General features: G+C 33.9%; 2 protein-coding genes across 5 annotated transcripts in view; both read left to right on the top strand.

The window, feature by feature from the left end:
- Window positions 1-14,035, top strand: part of LOC114340427 (uncharacterized) — a 643,253-nt gene that overhangs the window by 298,803 nt on the left and 330,415 nt on the right. The gene's annotated exons all lie outside the window — the stretch shown is intronic.
- Window positions 11,667-14,035, top strand: part of LOC126887942 (uncharacterized) — a 500,758-nt gene continuing 498,389 nt past the window's right edge. The window contains exon 1 of the mRNA XM_050655891.1: window positions 11,667-12,769. Coding sequence (XP_050511848.1) covers window positions 11,867-12,751 — 885 coding nt within the window. The 5' untranslated portion in view covers window positions 11,667-11,866 and the 3' untranslated portion in view covers window positions 12,752-12,769. The remainder of the gene's footprint in view (window positions 12,770-14,035) is intronic.

Below are 14,035 nucleotides of genomic sequence, written 5' to 3'. Positions count from 1 at the left end.
TTACTAAGGTAAATTAGGTTCAATCGAACTATTTTTGGTCCCAGAATATGTGATTAAATTTATGACCTATATTTTTGTTACACCCTGTATATATGATAAAATAGACGATTACATTTCAATTAATTTCGAACTCACCGGTACTCAACATGACGTGTTTCGTTTAATATCCAAACTCGTCAGAAACACTAGGTGCGTGTTGGAACTGAAATGAAATCGTCTACATCACTCCTATTATATTAGGTTGATTGTATAATTCCTTAACTCATGATTTGATCTTCTTATCCATAAACCGTCCCTTATTATTCTTCCTTATATCTTCCTCAGGATTTTCCTTTCGCAGATCTTCAGTAAATTTTGTTCATTTTTTGTCATTGTCCATGTCTCACTGCAGTATGTAACTATTGGCTGTATACTTGTTTTGTATAACTGTATTTTTGCCTATTCCATTAAGGGCATGTACACTTTTATTGCCTCCCATTATTCCAGCTTGTATTTAATCTTTAATATTCGGATTACATGATATTATTGCTCATAGGTATGTAAATATTTCTACCATTTCGAATTCGTATGCTCTTCCTTCTTCTACTACTACTTTAAATTGTTGTCCATTCCTGAACTGATCATCTGTCCACTCCATACATTTTGTTTTAGTTTCATTTGTGTACAGTCCCATTTTCTTCGCTGCTTTTACTATTCTCTGCATTATCTCCTGTAGCTCTTTTTTCTCTTGCCAGCAACACTACATCATCCAAATGCCAAAACTTGGTATCTTTTTTGATATCGGAGTCCTTCTCTATTGATTTTCGCAGAGCCCACTCAGCTAAAAGACGTCGTTGTCTATGGTTTTTTATAACAGGTCATAGATTAGTTTAATTTTTTACGGATGTAGGCCTAAGTTTCGATGCAAAATTCGTCAAGTTATGGTCTGTGAAACGAAGAGTTATTGTAAGCGACGTGAAATCAACTTTGCTTTGGATTCTCCTACATACTCTCACAGCAGAGAAGTTTAAGCAGATCATTAATTTAGCCGACTTTTGTTGGTTTATGCTATATCTATTCGTGGTGATTTGGCAAAACATACTGAGTAAAACACACAAACACAGACATTTTTATCTTCAACAACGCTATATAAAAACAGCAAAGATAAATTCATTAATAATTGTGCTACATGGAAAGAAGACCAGATGGAGAAAAATGACCTACCCCAAGAAAGCATTCTGGCCCAGTCCCTATATATCATCTAAATCAGTGTTTTCAATCTGTGGGTCGCGACCCCCAGGGGGGTCGCGAAGCCTTACTCGAAGGGTCTCCGACTGAAAGAAAAAGTTGACGTTATTAAAACTCAATTTGAGTAGGAAGGATGTGCTTGTTTGTTTTTAAAAATTTTATCCAATTGTGGTACTATTTTTGAAAGTTTACTAATCAAATTATTTTCTAATTGCAGTATATTTCTCTTTTTAGTTTTAATGTCTACCATTGAAGAAAATGTCAGTTCACACAAGTATAAAATGGCGAATTACACTAATAATGTAAGAGTTTCTCTTGCCAGCTTTGGATATTGGTGTTTTATTTTTATCCAAAGCACGTCGACACTTTTCGAATAAAATTCTATTTTAAGCATGCCATCAGCAGCTAAATCTAGAAGGAATTCTTTCAGTTTTTTTTGTGGATATCAGTTAGATCTGTTGATGTGTCCAACAAAGGGTTTAGAATCCATCTACGCCTATTGTCAGCTTCAGAGTGCAACTCTGGAAAGTATTTATGTCAAAAGTTGCTCTTGTGAATTATACAAGCTCTGTATAATGCAAGGAATGTGATCCGATACTGCAAAACTTTGGTCTGTTGCATTATCTTTATCAATCTTCTGAACACATGGAAAAGACTTAAACATTTTGTTTTGCAGAAAGGTTGACCACAAACTAAGTTTTGCGTGAAATGCTTTTACTTTATCTTTAGTTGTTAAATTATTCTCTTCTCTTCTTTGAAGGTTCTTGTTCAAATTGGTAAGGTGGCTAAAAAGATCTGCCAAAATGCTAATTTCAAGAGCCAATAGGGTCAGAAAAACCGTAACCATATTTAGATTTTGCATCTTGTAAGAACATTAACAATTCAGCTCTCAAATCCAGAACTATACCTTTCTTTTGGATAGCCAACTGCCCTCTGTGTGATAAAGGAGATTTTGATGAAGCAAGTTCATATCTTTACAAACGATTCTGAATAGCCGGATTTGCAAAGCTTTATTTTGATAGAATTGACAATTTTTATTACCTCCTTGAACGTTATTTATATCAGAAGGTACTACATTAGAGCATGCCGATGAAGAAAACAGTGTGTCCAAGATATGTTTGGCATTATTGGTTTTCTTTTGCAATGAGTCCGCTATTTTTGCCATTCATAGCTTTAACGCCATCGCTACAAATAGCGATATATATTTCCCAATCAATATTGTAGTTGCAAGTGCTTTCTAAAAACATATCGTACAAACACTGGCGAGTAGTGTTTCCTGGAAGCATAGGGCGTAACCAGGGGGGGTTTTGGGGGTTATAACCCCCCATTTCGATGTACTTTGAGCTCTATACGCTTAACACCATTACTATTCCATACCACCCAGATACCATCAAGCAGGTTGTAACCCCCCTTAGGATCATCCTGATTACCTCTGGCAGGAAGTGCTTAGCAAAATAAGATTTCTTCCATTCTTCCATGATATTGTCATCTGGTTCAAGGCGCACAAGTACTACAAACTGTACACAGTCGGAAACACCTGTAGATTCGTCAAACTGCAAAACAAAATTTTGGCTGTTCTTTAATTTTTGGCCCGCGTGAATAAAAGATAAATGTACCAAAATACGAAAAACTTATTACCTGACGTATGTAGTTTTTAATTAAATTATTTCTTAGGCTTTCTATGACACCAGGGGGTCGCCAGAATATTTCAACCTGTAAAGGGGTCGCAAAATCAAAAATATTGAAAAATATTTATCTAAATGAAAGACCAGCCATTGCACTTCTAAGTGAAGAGACTTTAAATAAATGTGAGCTTAAACTGTTACAAAAAAGACTCACTAAAACCAAACCTAGCTAAATCCCAAGTTTGTGCATTCCATCTTAATACCCATCTAGTGTATGTGATGTGACCTCAACGTATCCTGGGAGGGAGAACACTTGGAATATCCTGACAGACCCAAACATCTTGGTGCCTTATTAGACCGCTTACTATGATATAAATACCATTACGAGAGTACAAGCAAATGGTTATTACGAGAAACAATCTTCTCCGGAATCTTCTAGGAAGCAAATGGGATGCAAATCCACAGGTTTAAAGTCTTTAATCGAGGCCTTGTGTATCTCAGCAGGAGATTATGCATGTCACGTGTGGAGTATAACCATCGGATATATCAAATGGACGCCTCTAATCTCTGCTTATCCGTGCAGCTGGTTTCGTATCACCAGAAGACCATAGATATTCCTCTCAATATGTAGAGAAATTTAGGCAAACTTTCGATGAAAAACACCAAAACGAGTTAGAGGAGCTACCAGCATTCAGTCGGCTAAACTCAAGAAAAAGTTTTATGATAAACATTATCGTCGAACCCCCCGAATTTTTTCCTCTACAATAAGACCCCAACACGGAATGGACTTCGATGGGAGCAACTGATGAACAATCTACTAGTAGCCTCCAGTCTTATTTGATAATTTTTGTGAAATGTGTATGTGTTTTGTGTGATAGTAAATTGATAGAACGGTAGCCTTTTAGTTTTTTGTGCCCCTCATTCTTTTTTCTATTTATTTTAGATTAGTATAAACTTAATATTAGAAGAATCCTCACTGTAGTAAAATGTGCTATTTGTAAGTCTTCTTCTTCTTCTTCTTTTTGTATAGACATGACTCTATCTCTTTTTTCAATGTGCCTCTAGTAAGTTGTCGTTCCATCGTTTTCGTGGTATTCCTATTGGGGAACAGTTTTTCGCTGTCCTTACTACTTTATTGGTTGTTATTCGGTTTATCTCGTCATTCCATTCTATTCTTATGTTTCTTACCCAGTTATCAATGTTGTCCACCTTGCATCTACGTCGCATATCTGTACATCTAGCTCTGTCCCATAGAGTCTTACCATAGATTTTTCGAAGGGTTTTCATCTCCGCTGTTTCGAGCAATATTTTTGTCCTCTTAGTCCAGGGCGCATCTGTTTTGAGATGGACGTTGAGAGGTGACTCAATTTTTTTTGTAGAAATTTCTTGAAAATAACTCAAATAATAATATTTGAGTTATTCTCCCACTCAAAATGGTCCGGAACATTGTTTAAATAATCAAATGTCAAAATATGAAGGAAAAATTCGATTTTTTTATTGGTTTTTTGATTATAACTTTAAAACTATTCATTTCTGAGAAAAGTTGTACTGACATAAAAGTTGCGTAATTACAACATAAAATTGGTTAAAAATTTAAAAAATAGACACCCTTGTTGCAAAATAGCAATAATTGCGAAAAAAAAAACATAAAAAAACAAGTATTCGCATTTTACGTTTTCCAACCATTTATGCTACACTTAGGACCTTCATATTTTAGCCAGAAAAACTTTATGATATAGTAAAACAACACTGTAAAACAAATTTTGCAATCCAGCTTTCGCAAAAAAAAATCATTTTTTTTTATTTTGCAGGACTGAAAATAAAGCAGATAGCAAGTTGAATTTTTTTTTGCTTATAGAAGTGTACTGTACGTTTCATTAAAATCGATTAATTACCACGGCGTCAGGAAATTTTTTAAATAAACAATAATTTTTGGTGCTCCGCGCAGGACAGCGGTGTTCGATTCACACAAGTTGATTTCCACCAAAATTTCTTCAAATCTTTATGTAATATATTATTTTCTTACTCTATATTTTGTTGTATTTTAATATTTTAATTCCACAAAAATCAAACTAATTTTATTATTGTTTGTGAAATATTGTTTAAACAATTGCATATGTTTAAAAATAATAAACTTTTATTCTCTAAGTTAAAATATATGAACAAACAAAGTTTTTGCTAAAAAAAGTGTTATTTCAAAGGATAGAGTATGTGTTTTTATTTTACAATAAACAAATTTATTTATTTATATCGAAATGTAATAAAAATTAAAATGTACCGATCATTATCAAAGGTCATTGGAATGCCCAATCAGAGCAAACTATCCACTGTCCTGCGCGTAGCACCAATAATTAATGTTTATTTAAAAATTTCCTGACGCCGTGATAGTTAATTGATTTTAATTTTACAAATTTCAAATGAAACGTACAGTACACTTCTATAAGCAAAAAAAATTTCAACTTGCTATCTGCTTTATTTTAAGTCCTGTAACATTTTGGAGAAATGATTTTTTTTGCGAAAGCTGGATTTCAAAATTTATTTTGCAAAATCTATTAAACCGGTCTTAATGAAATTTACAGTGTTGTTTTAATATATCATAAAGTTTTTCTGGGTAAAATTTGAAGGTCCTAGGTGTAGCATAAATGGTTGAAAAACGTAAAATGCGAATACTTGTTTTTGTATGTTTTTTTTTTCGCAATTATTACTATTTTACAGTAAGGGTGACTATTTTTTAAATTATATTATAGGAAATTTAATTACACAACTGTTATGTTAGTTCAACTTTTCTCGGAAATGAATACTATTAAAGTTATAATCAAAAAACGGAGGAAAAAATCGAATTTTTCCTTCATTTTTTGACATTTTGATTATTTAAACAATGTTCCGGACCTTTTTGAGAGGGAGGATAACTCAAATATTATTATTTAAAAAATTGAATGGGTTGCATATGTGAGTCCATATTAAATATAGTAATGAAACACAGACCTACTCACAATCATTTAATTATACTTTGACGACCGGTTTCGATCTCTACAATATACAGATCATCTTCAGGTCGGCGTTACAAGTAGTTAAATGATGCCGTTACAAGGATTGCGTTGCAACTTAGTTGTTGTCATATTAGTACGTCCAAATTATGCTAATTGGTTTGTTGGGATAGTGATAGGGTAAACAGACATGTTACGTAGGTTAAAACACAGTAAGATTTCGAATTTGGAATGGATCCTGAAGGAAGATGCGTATGTGAAACGGGTGATGTTTTGTTCGAATGGAGAAAGACAATGCTCCAGGGGTTGCGTATTAATTGTAGCAAAGTATGAAATGTTATTCTAGACTCTTGTACAAATGTGATGGTCTTAGCTCGTAGATGTTATACGATGCGGGCAGAGGTCAAAGCATAGGTAATGACAAATAGGAAATTGTTGTAATAAATTAATCTAATTTAAGATGTGTTGTTCTCAGTAAATTAGTAAATTAACTGTAAATTAGTAAATTAATTTACTGAGAACAACACATCTTAAATTAGATTAATTTATTACAACAATTTCCTATTTGTCATTACCTATGCTTTGACCTCTGCCCGCATCGTATAACATCTACGAGCTAAGACCATCACATTTGTACAAGAGTCTAGAATAACATTTCATACTTTGCTACAATTAATACGTAACCCCTGGAGCATTGTCTTTCTCCATTCGAACAAAACATCACCCGTTTCACATACGCATCTTCCTTCAGGATCCATTCCAAATTCGAAATCTTACTGTGTTTTAACCTACGTAACATGTCTGTTTACCCTATCACTATCCCAACAAACCAATTAGCATAATTTGGACGTACTAATATGACAACAACTAAGTTGCAACGCAATCCTTGTAACGGCATCATTTAACTACTTGTAACGCCGACCTGAAGATGATCTGTATATTGTAGAGATCGAAACCGGTCGTCAAAGTATAATTAAATGATTGTGAGTAGGTCTGTGTTTCATTACTATATTTTCTATATTATTATTTGAGTTATTTTCAAGCAATTTCTTTAAAAAAATTTGAGTCATCTCTCAACGTCCAAATGTACTAATATTTTTACAGATGCGCCCTGGTCTATCTGTGTCGGGTAGTGTTCCTGCCGCGTATGCCACTATTGGCCTGATTACTGTTTTGTAAGTTCTGCCTTTCATTTCTTTTTCGATATTCTTATTTCTCCATTGTGCCATTCAGGCAACCTGCGGCTCTGTTTGGTCTAATAACTTGATCTTCCACTTCTGTTCCGAGTCTTCCGTAGCTAGATAGTGTGATGCCTGGATATTTAAACTACATCACTTGTTCTATTATCTGACACTCCAGCTCCAATTTACATCTTATTGGATTTGCTGTTATAACCATGCATTTTATTTTTTTTTTTTTTTGAGGATGTTCAATTTTCTGGCGGTTATGTTAAATTGGTGCAGCATACGTTGTAAATCATATTCACTTTGAGAGATTAGTATTGCATTGTCTTCATAGCAGATTATTTTAAGTAGTTTTTCTTACAATTTGGTATCCTTTTTAGTTCTTACTTTTTTTATTATTGCATCCACCATGATCAGGTTAAACAATAAAGGACTCAAGGAATCCCATGTCTTATCCCATTCTTCTTCTTCTTAAAGTTCCCTCTCCTATCGGAGGTTGGATATCATAATTGCTATGGTCAATTTGTTGACTGCTGCTCTGAATAGTTGTAATCAACTACAGTTAAACCATTCTCTAAGGTTCCTCAGCCAGGAGATGCCTCTTCTTCCTATGCTCTTCCCATTGCCAGCTTTAATTGGATCAGTTAGTCCATCTTCTACTTTTACTTTTATTGTGTGGTTCTGGTAGATGTTTTCGATCGTTTTAATTATTCCTATAGTACCTCTTTTGAGTTTAACAAATGGATAACGTGCTTTAATTTAACCCTGTTAAATGCTTCCATTTGTAAGCAGATACATTAAAAATTGCTTAACAGTAGAGTCTGAATTTTTTAAATGTATGTAGGGAAAATTATCTTCTAATAGGTAAGTTTGTACCTATCAATAATCGGCCTACGGTCAAAATAGTTCACTGAAATGTGCTGTTAACCTTATTTTGTATCGCAACAACAAAACTGATTCCGTTTCCAGTGCTAATTGCTTTCCCCGGAGATTCAACAAGGGTAAAATAGAGCAAAATTGTTTCGTTCCACAAGGGCACAATCAGCAATTTCATTTTGCAATTCTCGTGGAGATTTTTACGGGACAAAGGAGAGCAGTTTTCGAATACGAAAAGATTCATTTCATATCGTTTACAAGAATTTAATTAGTTTTTCAGTTTTGTGTACCAAGTTCGTGCTACTATTAGTTCTAGGTGGCAGAATCGGTTGCTTAAACAAGTAAATTAATAAAATATGGTTCTCGGCTCGTGCTGTAATTTACACCTTGAGATTTTCTTTTAATTAAACGAGAGAGATTTGTGTCCTGGAAAGAAATAAGAAAATACGAAATAACCAATTAAGAAGAAACTAAAAAACGGCGCGTGACACTTGGAATTAGCAACAGTAAATAATTCTCATAGGGCTTTATCACTATATTGTATTGGTTAATGAAATTTTATTTCTGCTTACTACTTAATAGAAAAATACTCCGCTGAAAAACCGTCTACAAAATTGCTCTGACGTAATTTTTATTTTTTTGTGAAGTTTTCTGAGGCTATGTACTTACTATCGGAGGTTCATTAAAAAGTTTGCCGATATACCTCACCATTGACGCGACTTACAGAGGAAGCAAGGGATTATTGCTGGGATGGAAACTGCCAAACTTCTTTTGAAGCTTTGAAGAAGCATTTAATCACAGTGCTAATATTAGGGTACCTACTGCCAGAAGGAAAGAATATCTTAGATACAGATAAAGTACCTCGATACCTAAATCAATAAGAACCTTCTCGAAGCCGGACTAAAGGTCGCAAAGAAAACAAGTACTAAAGAAGACAAAATAAGCAACGAAACTAAACAACTAATGACGGAAAGACGACAACTACTAACGCAAAACAAACGCCATACTCAAGAATACATAGAACTTAATAAAACAATTAGAAAAGAACTAAAACGCAACTTACAAAAATGGAACGAGAACTTAATAAAGCGAGTCATTGAAAACAACAGAGGCTTAAAATGTCTAAGACCGGCACTGGGTGTTCAAAAAATCATCAAAATTAAAGACGCCAATAGTAAGGAAGAGAAGGACAAATATAAAATTACAAAAATAGTCGAAGACTTCTACAAAAGCTTGTACAGCTCGCAAAGCCAGCCTAATGAATCAACAAAGGAGAACGTCAAAAGAAAAATAAAAAACGTGGGATCAGAAGTACTACCAAATATAAAGGGATTCGAAATAGAAAGAGCTTTAAAAGAACTAAAAAATAATAAAGCTCCAGGACAGGACGGTATAATTGCCGAGCTCTTGAAAACAAGCAAAACAGTAACAATCCCTATACTAACAGAGCTATTTAATAAATGTCTCCATAGTAACAAGATCCCTATAGACTGGAACGAAAGTCTAGTAATACTTTTACACAAAAAAGGGGACAAATGTGACCTACAGAATTATAGACCGATATCGTTGCTCAGTCAAGTATACAAACTATTCATGATAATTATTAACAACCGGTTGACCTACAAAATGGACAATTACCAACCAGTGGAACAGGCTGGCTTCCGCAAAGGATATAGTACATCAGACCATCTGCTGACAATGAGAGCATTGATAAAGAAGGCAAATGAATACCAACTACCCTATTTCTTGCCTTAGTAGACTATGAAAAGGCGTTTGATAGTATCGAGATGTGGGCCATAGAACAAGCTATTAATATTGTAGAATAGATTCGAGATACAGACAACTAATACATAATATATATGAAAATGCAACTATGATAGTACAACTAGACGAAAATACAAATCCCATCCCTATTAAGAGAGGCGTGAGACAAGGAGACGTAATATCGCCAAAGCTTTTGTCTTCAAAACGACAAATTGGTCAACCTATGGCATTAACGTTAATGGCAAGAAGCTAAACCACCTCAGATTCGCTGACGACATTGTGATTATAGCGAGCTCATTCGAGGAACTGCAAATTATGATGGAGGAACTCGCAGGCAGCTCCCAATACGTCGGCCTGAAAATGAACATGAAGAAAACAAAAATAATGACAAACACAGATGACCCCAGACGCATAACTATAAATGGCACTGAGATAGAAAAAGTCCAGGAATATTTCTACATAGGCCAAATCCTGAAACTAGACAAAGAAAACCAAAGTGCGGAAATTAATAGGAGAGCAAGACTAGCATGGGCAGGATTTGGAAAACTTGGTTGGTTACTTAAGAACAGCAAAATACCTCAATATTTGAGGACCAAAGTGTTCAACCAGTGCATCCTTCCTATCACGACATATGGGTGTCAAATCTGGACCCTAAACAAGGCAAATATGAATAAACTAGCCACAACAGAAAGAGCTATGGAAAGAGCAATGTTAGGTATACGACTGTCAGATAAAAAGAGGAAGGACTGGGTAAGATCAAAAACAAAAGTCGAGGACATAACAACAAAAGTTGCCAAATTTAAATGGAGCTTCGCAGGCCACACTGTTAGACAAAAAGACCAACGTTGGAATGCAACGATACAACATTGGAGACCTTACCAATGTAAACGACCGAGAGGAAGACCACAGATGAGATGGGTTGATGATATTAAAAGAGTAGCCGGAACGAATTGGAAATATGTTGCTCAGGATAGAGACCGATGGAAGGAGTTGGGAGAGGCCTATGTCCAAACGTGGACGAAGTCTAAGAAGAAGAAGAAGACAGATAAAGTAATGTGGGGATTGGAGAGATGCTATCTCAGATTCAAGCAGTACAGGATTAGTAAAGTGCTTTCAAAGCCTGGGCGAAATTATTGCGTTACTCTAAAAAAACTTCTAGCAGTAGTGAAATCAGTAGAACGCTTCTGTCAATCACTCTATGGAAGGAAGTTTCTAATCCGAACCGGCCATGCTGTTCTTAAGTGGTTAAGAATTCAGAAGGCCAGATAGCCAGATGGATTGAACGACTCCAAGAGCATGATTTCAAGATTGATCATCCGGCCGGAGATAGCCACAGGTACGCTGATTGTCTTTCTAGAAGGCCGCTCCCAGCAGAGTGCTCCCACTGCAAAGGAGACAAAAGTGAATATATCTTATAGCGCACTCTGAGAAAGAGTGCGTCATGCTGGAAGAAATTTGGTAGCACTGCCCTACACACATCGACTCCCTCTCTTTCTCACCCCACCTCTTTCACCTCTCTGCATTGCTCAGTATCGGCCTAGAAGCCTTTGAAGATGGAGATCACGGTCGCTGTTGTAAGTATAACACCTCTGCAGAATGCTCTTCTATAAACATTTTCTCCTCAGTTGTGGGGACCATTTTCACGACGGATTTAATAACAGACCACTGTTAATATGTTAGTTAATAACAAATAAGCCCTATCAAATAAATACATATTACGTTTGAAAATTCACAACCAGCTAAATTTCGGTACTGTTTATTTTGGAAAATTAAAAGAAACCCAAATAATAATGTAGAACAATAAAACTTTATCTCTCGGCAAATGTAATTTATATTCCTTAACAGAAGAAGAGTAGGTTTAAGATATTATCCTTTCGGAAACCAGTAGACGAGAAATAAATATTTGTATTTTTTTTTTCATGTTACCCTGAAGTTTTAAAACTGGTAAATCAATTTGTAATCTTGCTCGTTTTTTCGTGAGTTTCATTCAACGTCGAACTTTTCAATTAAAAATATAATTGTGTTATCAATTTTTAATTCTGTTCTTGAGCTTTGCTCATACAGACCAGTTTATTTTTTTGTACGTTCAGTTTGTTTTAAACAAGCTCTTACATTAAAACTTTTGGCATATTTTAACATTAAAATCTATAGCAATTTGCCTCTATCTTTAAGAAAATTAGTGCTTATCTCCGACAGTTCACAAATGTTCAAAGATTATTGTATGCTATATACAGATGCATCAAAAAATATTGAAGGTGTGGGGTGTGCCTATTGGGATAGCAGTAATAAAATTAGTAAAATGTTTAAACTAAATTCTATTATGAGTATATACACAGCTGAATTAATAGCGATAATGGAAGCACTAAAATATTTATCTAATATAAATCATTCAAAGTTTATAATTTTTAATGACAGTAAAAGTTCTCTTAGTAAAATTAGTGCTATAAATCCTAAATCAAAAGTGAACTACATTGAATTATATATCATAAATAAAATTAAAGAACTTCAGCAACAAGGAAAGTCTGTTAAGTTGGCATGGGTTAAAAGCCACTGTGGGATAACTGGAAATGAAATGGTAGATGAATTGGCTAAAAACGCGGTGACACAAGGAGTATTAACCCATTATCTTTGTACGCCAAAAGATATTGAATCAAATTTATTCAAAGAGATTAAGAAAGAATGGAAAGAAAGGTATATTGATGAAAAAGTAAATACAGGAAACCACTACAGATCAATCAGAAACTATATAACGGATAAACCTTGGTTTTCTAAAATGGAGTCGACAAAAGATATGACAAGAACCATATGCAGAATGAGATTTGACCGCTGTCTTACTCCATCATATTTATTTAAAAATAATATAGCTGATACTCCACAATGTATTTGTGGACAGTTGGGCAATCTACAACACACAATTTTGACCTGTTCTGTTATCTCTAATATAGTTAATATGTTTTTAAATTCACTGTATTCTTTGACTGATGTCCACCATCCCATTAATTTAAATTATTTATTAACATTAGAAAATAATGAGTTGGTATACCGACTATTGTATAAACATATTTTAGATATTAAACTTAAATTGTAATTGTAAAATATAGAGTAAGTATTTCTTGTAAATTGTTATATGTTAAAAGAAAAAGAAAAGAAAAGAAAAAAAAAATAAAAGAAAAGAAATATGAAAAAAAAAATAATAAAAAAAATTAAAAAAAAATAAAAAAAAAAACAAAAAAAAGAACGAAAAAATATAAAAAAGATATATAAAAAAAAAGAAAAAAAAATATATAATAATTGAAAAAATATAAAAAAAATATGTAGATAAAAATGAATGACGAACTTGGACTGTCCATAGTAAAAAGCTTTCGAATTAAGTAGAGGGCTAAAGAAGAATGTTGCAGTTTTTGCTGTGGAACTCTGAGAACATCATTTAGAAAAAAATAAATAAGTTATTATATAAATTATTTATTAGTAGAATTGTTTATTATATTATAGTATTAGTTTTAGGATAATATACGAAAAAATTACTAATAGAATAAAAAATAGTAAAATTGGCGAATGGATTTAGTGTCGGCAATCATATAAACCCAAACAAACAACAACAAAAACATTAAAATCACTTTAATATTTTAATTAAAATAAGTTAGATATATAATTAATAAATAAGATTAATCCACAGAGAACGGCAGTTCTCACCAGTGGTGCACAACATCCCTACAAGCGACACTATATTATATACACGAAATTTTCGATTTTCTATTCCTGACTGAATGGAAAATTGGGCCACATCCCATCTTAAAGTTTACGAAAAGACTCGTCCATCCATATGTTACTTCTCCATTTTGGTCCAAGCGTGTGGAATTTACGGCCCTTCCCATTTACAGCCTGTTTTTCGTTCTCGTCCCCAAAACTCCCAAAAATTTCAAAAATTTAAGCCCGACCTTTGCGGCTTCTGATAGCATAGATCATTACCTTTCAAACGCATGTTTAATTTTGAAAAGGGTTGTACTATCCAAAAGTTATCGAGCTCAGAAATATGACTCAATTTTTATTTAAAAAATGGAAAATGTTTGTGAATATGTATGTTTGTATGTATGTATGTGGAAAAGTTAAACCGATCTGAATTTTTTTTTTGTGTTTCAAGAGGGTGTGAGGGCCGATTCAGAACCGGTCTAATTTTTGACTTCTGACTACCCGTAAGTTAGCTAGAGGACTAAGTAGATACAAAATAGCATATTTTTTGGGCGTATAGATCTTAGGTTCAAGAAAAGACAGGAAAACCGCAAATACACCAAATTAATAGCGTTGAGTTAAGCTTTCAAATGGCCCTTAAGCGATCAAGCTGAGACATACGCACTGCTCACCATAGCCAAAA

The sequence above is a fragment of the Diabrotica virgifera genome, chromosome 7 (assembly GCF_917563875.1).
Source record: "Diabrotica virgifera virgifera chromosome 7, PGI_DIABVI_V3a".
Taxonomy (NCBI): domain Eukaryota; kingdom Metazoa; phylum Arthropoda; class Insecta; order Coleoptera; family Chrysomelidae; genus Diabrotica; species Diabrotica virgifera.
The sequence above is the reverse complement of the archived record's forward strand: the minus strand, read 5'-3'. Positions and strand labels throughout refer to the sequence as shown.